The following is a 16895-nucleotide window of genomic DNA, read 5'->3' as shown; positions in this document are numbered from 1 at the left end:
GTAATTGCTAGTTCTACAAATGGACTCGATCATTTAGCTATGAAACTTAAGGTACATAGAAAAGATTTGTAAGTAAACTACGTTTTTTAGACTTAAACTTTTCAACGGACGTTGTTGAACAGATTACACAAAAAATAAAAACTTATTAGTATCGGTTCAATTATGTATAATATTGATAATAGGAAATATGGTGAGTAGTTCATAAGGTTGTATTAACGTACCTATTCAATTTGTATCAATATAAATGCACGCGCTCAGCCTAACATCGACTCACCTAAAAAAATCAATACAAACATTTCTTCATCGTTTATCTTGTCTATAACGAACCAAAGTTATGTAGTTGTGTATGATACGTGATCGACTATTCAATCAAGTTGATGGTCACGGTAAGGTAAGTTGCGACGCAATTTTTTTATGGCTAAGGCTGCACTTACTGTAACATGCATCAATTACAACAGTTTTAACAATAGTATACGTAAATTGCTATAATATATTAGACATGTTATTAAAATACAGTTTAATAGGTACCTTAAAGTAGTGGTTATATGTAGTTTATTATATGGCATACCTCTATACTGTAGCATATTTAAAATAATTGTTATTGATACTTGAGACACGGGAATGTTTCGTAAAATAATATGAATATTTTATACATATTCATATATTTCGTTCGCACCACAGATAAAACAATAATACACATTCACACTATTGTGAGTAGTAATAGCGACTATTTCATAAGATGATCGCTTTTGTCTATTAGTTCTCATTTTGATATGAAGACCATAGCTATAGAAGTAATTACTATTCTAGAACCTTTCTACAACTTGAAAATGTAAACGGTTCAGTGTTGGATGTTACCAAAATGCTCTTTCAATAAAACAAGATTTTAAAAAGTATATTTTATAGTGAACCATAAATTACATTTATTTTTTCAATATTACATATGATAAGGAGATGGGCTAGGCATAGGTACACTCATTAGGGGTGAGTCTAAATAGTCCATATCTCTAGCACTTGGCGCTGGATCCACTTGCGCATGTAATTTTTGTTGCAAAGCTTCATATACCTTATGTACCGCTTCATTGTGCTGTGCCCCTGGCTGCAAAGCTTTCATCAGTGTGTGAATCCTAGTTTCTGGTAGTTTAGGATGAATATACCAAATCAATTTTAACAGGTGCCTTGTAACATTGTCTCTCGACAGGCCAGCAAAAAAGAATTCATCAAACAATACTGTGCTGAAGTCCTCTCCTTGGAATTCATCAGGTAATTGTATCAATAATGCAACCAAGGCATGTAAAAAGGGATCAGAATATGCCAATCCATTTTTACAACTGCCAAGTATAGTAAGTATTCTAAGTAATGCACCCCTATCTTTAGTTTTAGCAGCATGCAGGGTGTAATACATTGCTAGTACACTGCAAACTGCACTTTCCCTCATATAAGCTTCACAAGCATCTGGTGGTGGGCCTGAATGTTCAATGGTTGTGATAGCAGACTCACGCTCATCAGGAGGGAGTTTGTTATGTAAAGCTCGTACTTGATCATCAACCATTAAAGACATCAATGCTGGCAGATATTTTGTAACAACTTGGCTATCTAGCTTGGGTTCTTTAAATTGTTGTGTATTGATTATATCCCAAGAACCTAAACCTAGTGCTAACATTCTTAACAACAGTATTAGAATTGTGTTATCCCTGGGTAATCCTTCCATATTTATAAGATGGTGTAAAATTTTAATAGCTGAAGTTGCTAAAAAGTTGACCGCATAAGGATCACAAAGGGTCATTGATAGGTCACCCAATACTTGTTCTGTCCCTTTTTTGACTCCATCTAAGAAACCTTGTAGTTCTCTGGACCTTTTTATGTCAACATTTCTCTCCCTGATACATGCGTCCAAGCACCAAGTAAACTTATGGCAGGGGTCCACTGATATAATAGGATGTACTTCATCGTCATGTAATGTCATAAGAAGTTCAGCCCTCAATGTACAATAATGTATGTTTTTAGTCCGGAGAAACAGTGTCCTCAAAAATTGTAAAACCATATCATAAAGCTTCACACTAGTACCAACCATATGAGCTAGTTTTTGAACCAAGGCACCCTGTCTTCTTAATTTAGGTGAAGACGAAAAGAACAAGTTACCCATAGTTTCATGATCATATAAAATATTTTCTTTTTCTCGTATATACTGGCTAAGGAGTGGTGAAACTTCATCACCAAATAAAGATTGATTATCCTGCCAAATTTGCCTTTTGACTTCAGTATCTGTGTCATTATATAGTTCACGGTCACGAACAAGTATTTTCAAGTATTTATCATCAATTTGTGGTATATTTTTTAAAATACCCATTATTACTGGTCTTAAAGCTTTAACCTTAACAACTGGAAAACTTTTTGCAAGAAGCTCTTTTAACTTTTTATCATTTATTTTGATTTCTTTCTCTTTATCTTTACTACTTTCTTTATGACTCTCTTTGTGACTTTCTTTGTGACTATCTTTATGACCGTCCTTATGACCATCTTTCTCTTTGTGGTGAACTTTTCCTAGAGTATTTATGTGATCTATTAATTTGTCTCTCAGTTCTTCTAAAACTGAAGTATGGAAATCTAATCTACGGACTCCATGTAAATCCAACAATGGTAGCATAGGACGTAAGGATGGCAGTAAAATACCATTTTCTAGTTGAAATTCTTCAATAGCCTTCAGTGGATCGGTGCAACTCGTGAGTGCATCTCTAAGAAAAGTCTGTCCTGGGACGCCGACGTCTTCAAGCCCAGTGCCAGGCAATTTATTAGGCGTAGCCATTTTAGCCGCCCCTAGTTGGTACGATGAATAGTAGATGTTAGCCAATAACACCAAAAAGGTAACATCTAATAACAAATTACCAAAATAAGAAATAAGTAGACAACAATGCATAAAATGCTATAATTTGACAATTGACACATGACAGCCATAATCCATATTCACCACAGATGAAAAGTACCTATAGACAGTACCAGTTAACTGCATTAGGCATTGTACGATGCCTAATTCATGCAGTATTCGTATAAATACGTTTGATACCTTTTACATGATCAAAAAAACAGTAGCAGTCGTGGGACTGCCGATAGAAGTGAAAACGGAACTATTAAGTTGAGAGTAATTAAAACTATATGCAAAAATTATATGAAATTTTTTATGTACGCGCACATAATACAGTCAGAAATAGTCGATGTATTAGTGTATACGTGTACACAGGCTACTGCGCGTGCGCTAGTTTGGCTCTCCATAGCTATAGATATACTATTATCATTAGCATGTCGGTGACGCGAACCGAGGATTTTACCATCTACCAAAACGCTCAACGCGCCTAAAGAAGTTTTCACTTCAAAAATTGTAATATTTTTTTTGTATACCTACTATATGTATACTGATTTTGATTTTAGTTGAGAGATTGAACAGAAAACGTACTTTCGTATCAACATTTTCGAATGCAAATTAGGAGTCAAGAGAAACCTGAAACGATGCTACATACTTTTCAAATTTACAATATATTAAATCTGAATATTTAGGCTAAATTCACACACTTACCAATTACTTTAGGGTGCCTAAAGCAAAATGCAGCATTCTTTTAAGTTTCCAATGACAAAGACAAATTTAAATGTGTAATTTTCTTTTCTATAAAACTTTGGCTTATACGTAATATGTATTATACGTACTTAATAACATGATGTTCAGTTGTAGATAATTTCAAGGTGTATTTTAGTTTGAAGTATATTTTTAGTAAAACAACCGTTTTTGAAAAAAATCTCATAATTTTAAACTTCGTCATTATAAATATATATTAGACCATAAATTTCAATATATTATGTTATTGGTAGTGGAAATGTTCTCGTTCAAAACATCATTCATTGACTCATTAACTGCTGCTGAATGTTAAACGCAGCCGTAAACCGTACTGCTAAGTTACCACAAAAATCAAAATTTATACTTGATGCTGGCAAATAAGCAAATCTTCTTGCCATGAAGAGAAAAAAATGAAAATGACACAACACATTGACAAATGACATATTGATGTGTATTGTTTTTGAAATGGTCTATTAGTATATTGTGTGCTTCTAAATTTAGTTTAAATAATCCATTGACCACAGTAATAGAAGATACTATAATAATCATGGTCGATAAACAAAAAACGTAAGTCCATGATATAAGTAGTTAACATGTTATTAGAGAACTTCCAATAACAATGATATTTGTTTTTGCAGACTGTTTTGTGGCGATGTAAACGGCAACTTCAATTCCTTGTTTTCCCGCGTCGAAACTATTGTTAAAAAATCAGGGCCATTTGATGTTCTGCTTTGCGTTGGAAATTTTTTCGGAGACGATAATTCGCAGTTAGACGCCTATCGTATGAGGACGAGAAAAGGTAATAAGCCAAAGCAATTATTTCTGTTTTGTCTTATAACGATTACAATAGAAACTGTGATTGTTAACTGTTGCTATGAAGTATTCTGTGTTATATCAAAATGTACCTATATTACATATTGAGAAAATTTTACGCTATGGTTAATATCTTTGAAATTCAGTACATTTTTTATAGTTTTGAAATAACACCAGCTTCATAATAACACATACATTCTATATCAAATATTAGTGAACCATGATAAGGCATAAACTTTGTATTTTGTAGTGTATGTTAGTGATGTATTCTATTTTTATTTCAGTACCAGTAACTACATATGTTTTTGGTCCTAGTAATCCCAATCATGTTAAATATTATGTGGAGGAAGGGTTAGAAATTGTACCAAATGTTATTTATATGGGTGAGTAATAAGTTTATGTTGTATATAGTGAAACTTGTTGATTTCAGGGCAGAATTTGATAATTAATATCCTTTATACCTGTGCTTTGTCTTTGCATGTTTAAGTATAATGTGTTTTATTTAAGTATAATGTGCACTATAAAACAATCTTATGCTCCAAAAGTTATATTTAACAGATTTAGGTTTTTGGTTTAACAAAGTAAAGTCATTAGGTAGGTATCAGTATGATTTAAATAGGAAACGTTTTGTAAAACTCTTTTTACTCTAGGCAGAAGAGGAATATTCACAACCAGTACTGATGTGAAGATAGCATATTTAACTGGTCTGTCAAGAAGAGAGTTGGGTAAAGAGATACCATCATGTACATTTGAGCCCAGTGACTGTAGTGCTGTACGAGATGCCTGTTATAGAGCTCAAAGTGAATATAGAGGTGTTGATGTACTTATTACAACATTGTGGCCAATGGGCATACAGCAAGATGAGTGTCAGAAGGTAGGAAGTTAATATACCATTATTATGAAAAAATTAAACTCTTAGATTTCATGTAGATAACATAATTCATAACACATGTATTTAGTTGATCTTTTTTAATCAATTACAATAGAAAGTTAGATGAATGTGATCATAATGTCTCAATAGTTGTAACAAGTCAATCACTATTATTTAATCAACCAATTGATTAAATTTTAGGTGAATGTGGAAGAAGAGAGATTATCAAACTTAATAGCATGGCTTTCTATCCATCTGAAGCCAAGGTACCATCTTGTGCCTTCACCAGATAAACATTTTGAGAGACAGCCATATAGGTAAGACTTATCATGACATATGGACAGCCATATGTCAACAATCTGTCCTTATCCAGACTATAATTTGTATATGTCAATTGACATATGGAACTTATGACCAAATTCTTCAGAACAAATCAGTTGTTTAGATACAAATTTCTTTTAGTATGATATTTTATCAATTAATAAATTCATAGAATTCTCACTCTTTTATATTAAATGTGCACTTCACACTTGCTTCCAGCTTCGCCCATGTAGTGGGAGATTTTGCTACAGTTGTTAAAGGTAGTTTATGTCGCTTTCTTAACTTATCTATCCCCAGACATGAAAATGATATCATAAAATTTTTCTGTTTGCAATGTGAAAGAGAGACTAAAAAACACACCATCAAGCTTAGAATATTAATAAGGCTAATTGATGCCTTTTTTTTTTGAAAAAGCAGTGGTGGCTAAAAAGCCACTGCTTTTGTGGCTCAGTGGTGAGAACCTCGGACTTCAAAATCGATAAGTCGGGGTTCGAGACCGGCTGAGCGCGCAGGAAACAAATTGATTTTTCAATTTATCTGCGCATGTAGATAACATCACCATTTCTTTAAACGGTGAAGGAAAACATCGTGAGGAAACCGGCATGTCCGAGAATCAAAAGTTCGACGACATGTGACATCTGCCAACCTGCACCCTGCACTTGGCCAGCGTGGTGGATTATGGCCTGAACCCTCATAAGAGGCCTGTGTCCCAGCAGTGGGAACATATATGGGCTGATGATGATGATGATACTCTTTTTAGAAATCAAGGCATCCACCAAGATTACAGAGAATGTGCCACAAGATTCATAGCATTAGCTCCAGTTGGAAACAAAGCAAAAGAGAAGTGGATATATGCTTGCTCATTGCAACCTATAACAAAAATGCGGATGACAGATTTATTACAAGGCACTGTAGATGAGACTGAATGTCCGTTTAATCCAGAATTGCTAAAGCAGCATCAACCTGGCAAGGTTGTTCAGGTGAGGAATTTCAAATTTGTTATTGAAACAATTAACTCAACCTACATAATAAGTTAATCCATTATAACTACTTCATTATCTTGTCTTCTATATAAATATGGTGAACAAATAAATTGTAGATATCTGGAAATGGGCAATTTTTCTTCAACATGGATGCTGGAGATGATGACAGTGGTAAAAGAAAAAGGAAAGGTGGGGACAATCCTGAAAGGAAAAGAAGAGAAATAGATCCAGGTGAGTGAATTGTTTTGTGATTAAACATGATTGAAGAAGAAAAATTTTAATGGTTTTATTTAGTACATTCTTTATATTTTTTATTTTTTTCTTAGATTTGCTAATACATGTGTATAAATAGTAAAAATATTAAGAATTTACTTAATTTTATGCTTTTTACAATGTATATTTATAAAGAATTGGGAGACAAGATTATGTGGCATATTGATATTATTATTATTATTGTATTGTGTTGTTACACTCTGTCTGTCAACTCAGCATCTGATCTTGGGGGACCTCTGCAAATGTTCATGGGCTTTCATTTTGATCCTCCTGATGGTTAGTGATCATCACTAACCATCAGAAGGATCACCATCTTAGTTGCCCGCTTTTACATCAAAAATAGCACTCAAACAAATGAACGTTGAACATTTCTAATGCAGTGTCACCATCTAATGATTAAACTAAACTTATAATTCCATAACAGATTCATGTTGGTTCTGTCTATCTTCGCCAACGGTAGAGAAGCACCTCGTGATATGTGTGGGTCGCCATTGCTATCTCGCTCTGCCCAAGGGTCCTCTCACACCATACCATGTGCTCATACTGCCTATTGCTCATCATCAGTCCATTACAAAGGTAATTTTTGGTTTAAATATTGTGAATGTTAAAAAAGACTGCTTTGCAATTATTATCAAAGGTGTTGGCATTTTTTTTTTTTACATAATATTAACACTTAACACTCTATCATAAAAAAACTTCAAGAAAATGCCGCAATTTTGTGTTCTATTATACTTTTGAATCATTAGTCTTCTAGCCCATATTCGAGTTTATATATAATGATAATATATCTATATTTAAACATGTGGTTTATATATGTGTATGGTTTTCAGTCACCTGATGAAGTAATCAAAGAAATAAAAATGTTCAAGGAAGCATTGAAGAAGTTCTATACATCGATAGGCAAATCAAGTGTGTTCTTTGAGAGGAATTTTAAAACATCTCACATGCAGATACAGTGTGTGCCCGTGCCGAAGGAGTCTGAATCCCAGATACTTGAAGTGTTTCAGGTTTGTCTTGAAGTATTTATAAAAATCATAAATAAAATGATGCAAACGTAAAAGTTTATGATTTATGTTGCAATCGATTTTAATATAATATATCGACAATAGCATAGGACAGGATGTATACATTATATTTAAAAAGAAAGTCTTTCATTGAGTGCTTAAAACTAATCAGTTATAATAGATATTATGCTCAAATTCTAAACCATATTTCCCAGCTACAAAAGTTTGCGTGTTTCTCAAAAATACGAAAACTATCTAAATATTTAACTATACTAATAGTATGAAGCTGAAGAGTTTGTTTGCTTGTTTGGTTGAACGCGCTAATCTCCGAAGTGAAAAATTTTGATTTGAAAAATTCTTTCAGTGTTAAATAGCCCATTTATTGAGGAAGGTTATATAGCATCAGTTACTACGTGGGTAAACCGCGAAGCACAGCTAGTTTTTTATAATCATACAATTATCTCCATGTTTCAGGACGAGGCTGGCATAAACCGGATAGAACTGGAAGTGCTGCCCCCGTACACGGAAATAGCGCAAGTGACGCTACCGGGCGCGCCGTACTTCCACGCGGAGCTGCCCTCTGGCGATCAGATATACGCCAAGACGAAACAACACTTCCCACTGCAGTTCGGACGGTGAGTTTCGCAAGAACATATCGAGAATATAAACCCCTTGTCCTAGCTTTATAACAATACATGTGGGTGACCGTGTCGCCGCTCGCTGTAGTGTATACGTTAGGGATAATTGAAGGAAGAGATCTTCAGATTTATTTACACGACTTTAAAATGTTATATCAAATCGTGTATAGCTTAATTTTTAAAATTAATTTTGATTACGATTGTTCTTTTTTTTGTAAAAGTTATATGTTCTTTCATTTCATATATGGGGTGTCCTATTATTATATAAAACGTTATTATTATGTTGCAGGGACGTATTGTCGAGTCCGCCAATACTGAACTGCGAGGACAAGGCGGACTGGCGCCAGTGCCTGCTGTCCCGCGAGGAGGAGGACTCGCACGTGGCGGCGTTCCGCAGCCAGTTCCGCCCCTACGACTTCACCGCGGACGACGATAGCGATAGTGATTAGTTTGAAAATGGAATTCGTGAGTCATTTTTTTTCTTTGTTATTGGTGGCCAGGATGTACTCGATTTGCCTTAACACCTTATTTGTGATCCAATTTTGTATTTCTGCTAATGTTTGGTTAAAGTGCATGTGCATTGAAGATTCAAATGTTCTCTGTTTTAAACAACTATTTATGTAATATGTTTAACTTATAGAGTTAAATTGAAGCAATAATTATGTTTTAAAATTTGTATTTGAAACTGTAATTTTTTATTATTACACTTCAGGAAAATGGAATATGTAAGTCACTTAATTAATTGAATTGTTTGAAATATTTCAAAATTAAATTAACTGAAATTATTAATTCATTTTAATAAGATAAAATAAGTTTAGTATAATAAATTGAAATGTTACTAGGAACATTATTATATTAAGGTAAAATGTAAATATAGGTAAATAAAACAAAATAGTTCAATTAAATGAATTTTTATTTTCGTTCACATCATACTGCCTAATGACCCATTTGTTATAAAAACATATTCGTAACAACATGATTAACTAACTTACAAACGAGTATCTATAACAAAATACTAAAATGATATGGTACATTGATTAGAAATAATATCATGTTTGGAATGTTTGCCAGTCGATTGAATGATGCGACTTTCGTTGTATAATTATTGCAATATATTTACTGCAATGAAATCGATTATGGTACGGTTGTGAGAGGTCGGTGGTGTGACTAGAAAGAATATTTGCTATGGGATAGCTTGAATTGTAGCAAATTTTAAAAAGAAAATAACAAACGAACTCTGTTGTTACTGTACTTATCTGCAACGATCAGTGTTGATGTTACAATCAATGCTAGGCTTCTAATCACAATATACTATATAAGACTTAGTCTGGGAACATCTTCTTTAATTAAAACATGACTGTAAATATAACAATACAGTGATAAGATTTTCTTAGGAAGATTAAGATAACAATTGGTGCCAGTACGTTTTGATTGAAATAACCTATAGCAAAGATTTGTTACAATTCAAGTCATAATTAGTCGCTTCAAACTTACATCGAAATCAGTTCAGTCGATAAATGCCTGTTAACATCCGCAGTAGTAAACTAAGTATATATTGTACTAACACTACACAATGTATAACTTCGATTGACTAGCAAAAGTATTTGTGCCTAGATATATAAAATAGATTTCAATTAAAAATAGGGCAGTCTTCATTGGAATTACGAAATTAATAAACAAATATTTCTTGTGTAAGGTCCAATACAAAATGTTACCAACATTCATAAACTATGTCTACTTGATACATTCACGTACATTAACTTTCTGCCGTATTTACCAAAAACTATAGGTAAGTGTATTGTCTCGTGTTACTGTCGACTGAGGATTGTTTCAAGTATTACTAATGCAATATTTAAGATTATTTGAGGAATATAATATAAGTTATAGGATATCTTGTCTGATTGTTATTTAAAAATTACCAGCGAACAAGAGGAAATTTGAATGTTCTGTAGTAAATAATTAGACATCGAAGCGTTTGATGATTTGGTCATTTGTTTAATAATGTAACGCCGGGGCTACATTAGCGTGCTTCTGTGTATATTCATGTTAACGCGATGAATTTGCCTGGCCAGACAGTTGCAACGCATTACGAACATATGGATGCCATTGTCAGAACTGACCATAAAACGAGACGCAAAATCTTTGAAAAAAGAATCATCAAATAGTTCCGCCCGCCATGTAATGTTAACATAGAGACAATATAACGCATGCAAGTTATGCAGCGCGACAACTCGGCACGAATCTTCGCGCGCAAATGTAGCCACAGAGCGTGTATAATTCCTTAATTATGATCAAATTTTACATCGAGTTACGATTTAATGATAGGCAAACGTACAAATGAATTGATTTTGTTCACTGCACAAATTTCCGTATTTAATATTTAAGAAAACCTAATAAAATAGATCATACACCCAAGGAGTTGCATAGAGAATATTAAAGTACTTGAACAAATGTCACCGATCGGCTTGAAACGTACCTACATCATATTTTTTATGATTAGTGTTTGTTACATATTTATATGAAAATCTCATTAACATTTGGTACAGTATAATTAGATAGTGATAGATTTAAATGAAAACTAATCGTTTTCATAAAATTTACAACAATCAAACAATTACTTATATCGGATATGATTTTTCAATTACATCCGTAACTAGTTTTAAGACTTTGGTCAATAAGGCATTAAGTTTAATAAATATTTTTTTATTTTTAATTATTGTTCTTCTTAGTTATAATATCCGATAATCGTTAATACATTTATTACAACAATATTTACAAGGGCCGATGAGCCGGAAGCTGATAGTTGATTCGAGTGAAACAGATTCATTAATGACTCGTTTCGAAACGAAAACAGGGCTTTTTGATGAAGCAGAGTATATATTTACGATACACGAGTATAAATTATAAGGGATACCATTAGAAGGGTCAACATGATAAAATAATTTGAATCTCACTGTATATGCAGTGTTAGTATTATGATTAGATAACTCCGTCAAGTCGCTGATTAATCTCTTTCACACAAGGTTTAGGTGAAACGCCTACGAATAAATTATTTGAATACACACATTAATAATTCATTCATAAACTTCGAATATTTCAATAAGTACATAGTACAAAATCTTTTATTGTGTTACGTGGCACTAGTCAATTGGCTAAACCTATCTATCTACAGACGTATGTACAGGACTAGTAACATGTACTTTGGCAACATCGCAGGGTTCAATAAAGCGTCATACGAATTAGTCAATAACTCATTTGTGTTTATCAAAATAGTTTTTAGAGATCACTTCAATATATAGGCCTAGATATAACATTTAATCTATCGTTATCGAAACGGGATTTTTCCCTCGAGTTCTCTACGAGCGACGAACTTTTGAAAGTCGAAATTAAGTGTCCTCGGCGAGGGGGAGAACACTTCGGCTTTTAAAAGTCGCGGGTGTGTTTCAGACGTTGATTTGGAACGCTTCGCGCGAGACTTTGGGGTCGTTGTTGTGCGCCGCGTGCGCGAGGTGGCGCTTGCGGCGGTGGTGCCCCTCGCACTCCGTGTCGTCGGAGAAGCGGGACGGCGGGTGGATGTGCTCGTTGAACGACGGGTAGTTGGATATGCTGCGGGTGCGAGCGAGACGGAGAATGTTTGGGATCGTTGTTATGTGTACTTATCATTTTTATATTTAGCATGTTGGGTGCTATGCAATTTAATAAAAAAAAAATGTATATCTGAATATTTTATAGCAGTTGAAATGGATGTCATCTTTTGGTTATATAATGCGTCTATAGTGATTGACTGTTAGATGAAATCATTTAAACTGGTCTAAACAGAAATTCAAGGAAATTGAAATTGGATTTTTAAGAACTAATTAATTTTTTTTGGGACGAAAGTATTAATGTATGAATTTATGATCATATACGAAATAAATGAAATGAAGACTAACACTGCCCACACATCGCCTTGTAAACACTAAAATGATACTTAGATCCGTAACGCTAACGATCATAAATGAAATAGATATGAATTAGAAAATAAAGGAAATATTGTTGAAACACTTTTTGCTCAATAGATTTTGACTTTACTTGCAAAAAAATCACACAGTCACAGTTTTCAATTTTCGAATTATGATTGATACAGAAATCTTACAACCAAAGTAACAAATTGCACATAAAATTATTCTTAAAAATTTCAACCAAAGCAATGTAAACAAGAACCGAAACTGACATAGATAAATAATTATACGACTGACGAAACATTCTTCAAACCGAAGAGGATTACTGGGCCGTTACCATATGTAATAAAAGTAGGTCTCTTGTCCTAATTTCCCTATAAATAACAAAGCGTGGGTACGCGCTCCCGATCACACTGATTTGATTATGTGACGGCTCACCATTACAGAGGCGAATGCGCTGTGATCATACGTTACATATTAACTAGATAACTTTCAGTTAAATTTACACAGCAGTAGGTAATTAACATGTCTATATATTTATTTTATTCATTTTAACCGTGAATCGTCACGTTTGCGAGTTTGAAGAAAACTTCACCAGTCGCCTGTATAAGACACAGATATGAAATAAACCACCAAGCAGACTAAACTACAGTCGCAGTAATGTAAATGAAGTAACAAACGTATATACATGTGAAGTCACCTGAAGGTGGTCTCGTCGTTGTGGCTGCTGTACCCGCTGGAGGAGCGCACGTGCCGCTTGCCGACGCCCGCCTTGCCCTTGCGCGAGGGGAACGCCTTGCGCACCGCGCCGCCCACCGACGTCTCGGACGACGAGGACGACTCTTCGCGCTCTACGCTCGGGTCTGGAAGATTTGTTAAAGGCATATAGCAACCAATTACCTTAATCTTAAAACTTGTTTAATTCTGAGTAATTAAATAAATAAATTGCGTAGACGGTAGTCTGTACTGTACGGACTTACTGATGAGCTTAGTTGGCTGCTATATACCGTAATTACATGTAAGTAATGAATGTATGTGTTTTAAACCTTAAGGGTGGTGAAATTCAAACAGATTCGTATGTCTAATCTGACAAAACCTTCCTAATTCAATATTGAAAATTTCCATGATATTTTCGTTTGTCTTACAATAAGTTTGGCTGAAACTGATATATAATATATAAATATATATGTTGACACGGAAAATTGTTAATTATATTCTTTATGATTAGCGATGAGATACGCACAGGTGGGCGGGTGCGCGGGGCGCAGGCGCGCGGCGGGCTCGCTGTCGGAGTGCGGCGCGCTCGCGTCGTCGCTCGCGTCGTCCTCGTACTCTGTAATGGGCAGGTGCAGCGTTAGTATCTTCTTCACCTCCGAGTCCGTCGAGCCCAAGTTGTCCGACTCTGAAACACGACAGACGGAACCACGTATTTTATGGAGAAACGTTGCACAGTGCTGCTCTAATATGCCATAAAACTTCAGCGGTATGGCGTATCGTCGCAGCGTAAGCGTGATGGAAATGGTTAAGAACATGCGCATGGATGGTCGTATTTGTGGACGTGTGATAATGAAGACTGATAGAAACGAACGTGTCGAACTCTGAAAGGAAAGCTATTCGATTGCGATGGAAGGAGAACTAGATAGAATAATGAAATCAAAGAGTAAAAAATTGGAGGATAATACGATACAATGTGCATGCTTACCTTTATAAATTACAACACCAGTTACGCTCCCATCAGGTTGCATAAAAGGCGATCACTTTGTCAAATTCAAATATCAATACTTAACTTAAACGGGTTAAATTAAACTTAATCAATAGAAAGTGCAATCTACGAAAATAAAATTATCTCGCTAACTACTTATAGATAAGCTTGGTTTCAGTTTTTTGCAATCATTCATCGACAAATTTATGTACCTTGACTTTCAGAGTGAGGATCACGCAGCCTATTTCCTTTTCTTCTTACTTTCGTATATTCTGGCTCTTTTCCCTGTCAATACAAATTCATTTGTTAATAATATATCAAATGGGTCTAAGAATAGCTCCTGGAAGGACTCCAAATTGAAACGAATAATCAAGATATCATTTTTCAAATCGAAAATTTACTTTATAAAATACAAACAAGACTGACAATAATATATTCAATGTTATTTATAGTTAGTTACTTTATTAGTATTAAAGTTTTATCAAACTTAAAATAAAAATATGCGTAATATATAATAAATCAAACGCTTTACGAAAATCTTTGAATACTTTGGTTAGACTCAAACTCATTTTTTTATTTATGTAAACTTTTACAAATATTTATGAATTAGTGAAACGGTAGCGGTAAGGTAGGTAATGGTAGTATTAAAATTTAATAAAATAATATCACCTTATATTTATCGTTTTGTTTGAGGTCATGGTACACAAAGGAGCCCCGAACTGAGTGATAAGGTCCACTATACACGTTGCCGCTGTAGCTGCTCTCGCTATACGCGCTTGGCTTGGTTAGTTGGAATGTGGCGTAAGGACAGATATCTTCAATATATTCTGTCAATGAAATATTATGTAGTAAATTATTTAGCGTGATCTCAAACCATTGTGTCATGGTAGTAGTTATTAAAGTAGTGATATTGATTATCCTATCCTACTCATCCTATCCTACTATCCTACTATCCTTCCTAATAATGTTATAAATGCGTAAGTTTGTAAGGATGTGTGTATGTTTGTTACTCTTTTACGCAAAAACTACTGAACTGATTGCAATAAAATTTGGTACGTAGATAGCTGGACAACTGGAATAACATATAAGCAACTTTTTATCCCGATATTCCTACGGGATACGGACTTACGCGGGTGAAACCGCGGAGCGTAGCTATCACGAGATATAGATAAAGAAATATAAACACAGCTATTATTCTTTTTACAATAATAAAATTAAAGAAAGATAAAAACTTATGAAGACAAGTCTAGAAAATTAATTTGGTAAGTAAAGATTTACTTTACTTAAACACATATTGTATATGTACGGAAGCTAATGAAATTAAGAATTATAAGTGAAGCTTTATAATTCTGTGCACCCGCAATATCTTACCATTAGACGCGTGCTTATAATGATGCGGCGGGTTGGGATGGTGCGCCCGCGCAGCGAGATACTGGTGGTCGTTGGAGCGGTTGACCTTGTTCTGCAGCTGCGCGACGGAGGGCGACTCGCCGACCCCACTCTCCGCCACTGCGGTCTCGGCGCCGCTCTCTGTGTGCCGAGGGGCTATATAGTGAGCGGGTTGTCAGTTCGTTCTATTGAGAAGGTACTACGGTACCGGCTGGCAGTATGGAACAAAATGGAGCGTACAAAAATTACAAGTAGAAAGTTTTGGCGGAGAAACGAATCATTGCAATGGAGTTATAAATTGCGTTGCAGGAGAGAGAAGACAACTTTATGTAAATGTATGAGGATAAATGTATACAAGAAACAAAGAAGAACAATAGAATTTGATAATTGAAATAGGTCTAAGACGATATAATAATGAATTCAAAATAATGTTCAGGAATTAGAAACTACATGTTATTAAATTAAATGTCTAAACGTCGGAATTTGAACATTTAAATCATTTGTTTCAACATTTAAATCATTATCAAGGCAAAAGCAAGCAACTGCCAAATAATCACATAAGGCTCAAGAGCAAACTTAAACATAACAGTATAACGAGTAAAGATCAATAAACAATTAATCTAAATCAAAGAATGATCTCAAATCAAACATTACTATTATGTATAGTATTAGTAATAAAAAAAAAAAAGAAGTGGTGGCTCAGTGGTGAGAGCCTCGGACTTCAAAATCGATAAGTCGGGGTTCGAGACCGAGCGAGCGTACAGGAAATAAATTGATTTTTCAATTTATCTGCGCATGTGGACAACATTACCACTGCTTTAAACAGTGAAGGAAAACATCGCGAGGAAACCGGCATGTCAGAATCAAAAGTTCGACTACATGTGAGATCTGCCAACCCGCACTTGGCCAGCGTGGTGGATTATGGCCTGAACCTTCATGGGAGGCCTATGTCCCAGCAGTGGGAACATATAAGGGCTGATGGTGATGATTACGTATCGTATTATCTGTGCTATTACATATAAAGTCCAATCACTTACTGTTCCTCCTGACCAACAGTACGATAGCCACAAGAGCTGCCAGTACTAATAAGGAAAGAGCCGCAGGAAGCAAAACTCGTGCGCCGCCGAGAGATCGCGCGCCTGCCGCCGGTACTGCGGGAGATATCTCTCCTTCTAGCACTGGAAAGATAGCAATTTTATAATTCTAGAATATAAAATAAATATTTCAAAGTTACAGTTTCTTATACTGCACAGAAATTGTAAAATAGGCAATTACTTGATAAGTTATATAGATAACAAGATTAGGTTAATAAACTAAATAGAAGTTGATCTCCTTTTAAGAATATGAAATTTT

The 16895-nt window shown here is 34.7% G+C and overlaps 3 protein-coding genes across 8 annotated transcripts in view; 1 reads left to right on the top strand and 2 right to left on the bottom strand.

Moving 5' to 3' along the window:
- Positions 1 to 254: 254 nt before the first annotated feature.
- LOC119831658 (CWF19-like protein 1) lies at positions 255 to 9311 on the top strand. 2 transcript variants are annotated; one of them, XM_038355102.1, is made up of 11 exons: positions 255 to 391; positions 4246 to 4406; positions 4705 to 4803; positions 5071 to 5294; positions 5493 to 5608; positions 6373 to 6592; positions 6712 to 6826; positions 7293 to 7444; positions 7699 to 7875; positions 8347 to 8507; positions 8800 to 9311. In XM_038355102.1, exons 1-11 carry the CDS (start codon positions 378 to 380, stop codon positions 8957 to 8959), a joined length of 1599 nt encoding a protein of 532 aa, XP_038211030.1. In that variant the 5' UTR covers positions 255 to 377; the 3' UTR covers positions 8960 to 9311. The 2 variants fall into 2 exon arrangements, with proteins under 2 accessions (XP_038211030.1, XP_038211029.1); XM_038355101.1 differs by lacking the exon at positions 255 to 391 and adding an exon at positions 4115 to 4174 and having other exon boundaries at positions 8800 to 9310.
- On the bottom strand, positions 910 to 2963 carry LOC119831657 (negative elongation factor B). Its single transcript, XM_038355100.1, has one exon. It carries the CDS (start codon positions 2915 to 2917, stop codon positions 938 to 940), a length of 1980 nt encoding a protein of 659 aa, XP_038211028.1. The 5' UTR covers positions 2918 to 2963; the 3' UTR covers positions 910 to 937.
- Positions 9312 to 9405: 94 nt separating the features above from the next.
- Positions 9406 to 16895, bottom strand: part of LOC119831756 (Down syndrome cell adhesion molecule-like protein Dscam2) — a 130483-nt gene continuing 122993 nt past the window's right edge. For 2 of the 5 annotated variants that reach the window (XM_038355242.1, XM_038355244.1), the window contains exons 32-38: positions 16580 to 16720; positions 15525 to 15698; positions 14823 to 14980; positions 14366 to 14438; positions 13695 to 13853; positions 13152 to 13314; positions 9406 to 12116 (exon numbers count right to left, since the gene is read on the bottom strand). In XM_038355242.1, coding sequence (XP_038211170.1) covers positions 11954 to 12116; positions 13152 to 13314; positions 13695 to 13853; positions 14366 to 14438; positions 14823 to 14980; positions 15525 to 15698; positions 16580 to 16720 — 1031 coding nt within the window. In that variant the 3' untranslated portion in view covers positions 9406 to 11953. Of the gene's footprint in view, positions 12117 to 13139; positions 13315 to 13694; positions 13854 to 14365; positions 14439 to 14822; positions 14981 to 15524; positions 15699 to 16579; positions 16721 to 16895 lie in introns of all 5 variants that reach the window. The other 3 variants (XM_038355246.1, XM_038355245.1, XM_038355247.1) reach the window with 3 other exon arrangements.

Source organism: Zerene cesonia, chromosome 14 (genome assembly GCF_012273895.1).
Source record: "Zerene cesonia ecotype Mississippi chromosome 14, Zerene_cesonia_1.1, whole genome shotgun sequence".
Lineage (NCBI taxonomy): Eukaryota > Metazoa > Arthropoda > Insecta > Lepidoptera > Pieridae > Zerene > Zerene cesonia.
Note: the sequence above shows the minus strand (reverse complement) of the source record. Positions and strands in the feature narration are given on the sequence as shown.

Excerpts from the sequence above, each read along its gene's own strand:
- LOC119831657 (XM_038355100.1), bottom strand. The coding sequence starts at position 2,917 with ATGCATTGTTGTCTACTTATTTCTTATTTTGGTAATTTGTTATTAGAT.
- LOC119831658 (XM_038355101.1), top strand. The coding sequence starts at position 4,155 with ATGGTCGATAAACAAAAAAC. Across the intron at positions 4,407-4,704 it reads TCGTATGAGGACGAGAAAAG|TACCAGTAACTACATATGTT; the intron begins GTAATAAGCCAA and ends TTTTTATTTCAG. Across the intron at positions 5,295-5,492 it reads AGCAAGATGAGTGTCAGAAG|GTGAATGTGGAAGAAGAGAG; the intron begins GTAGGAAGTTAA and ends ATTAAATTTTAG.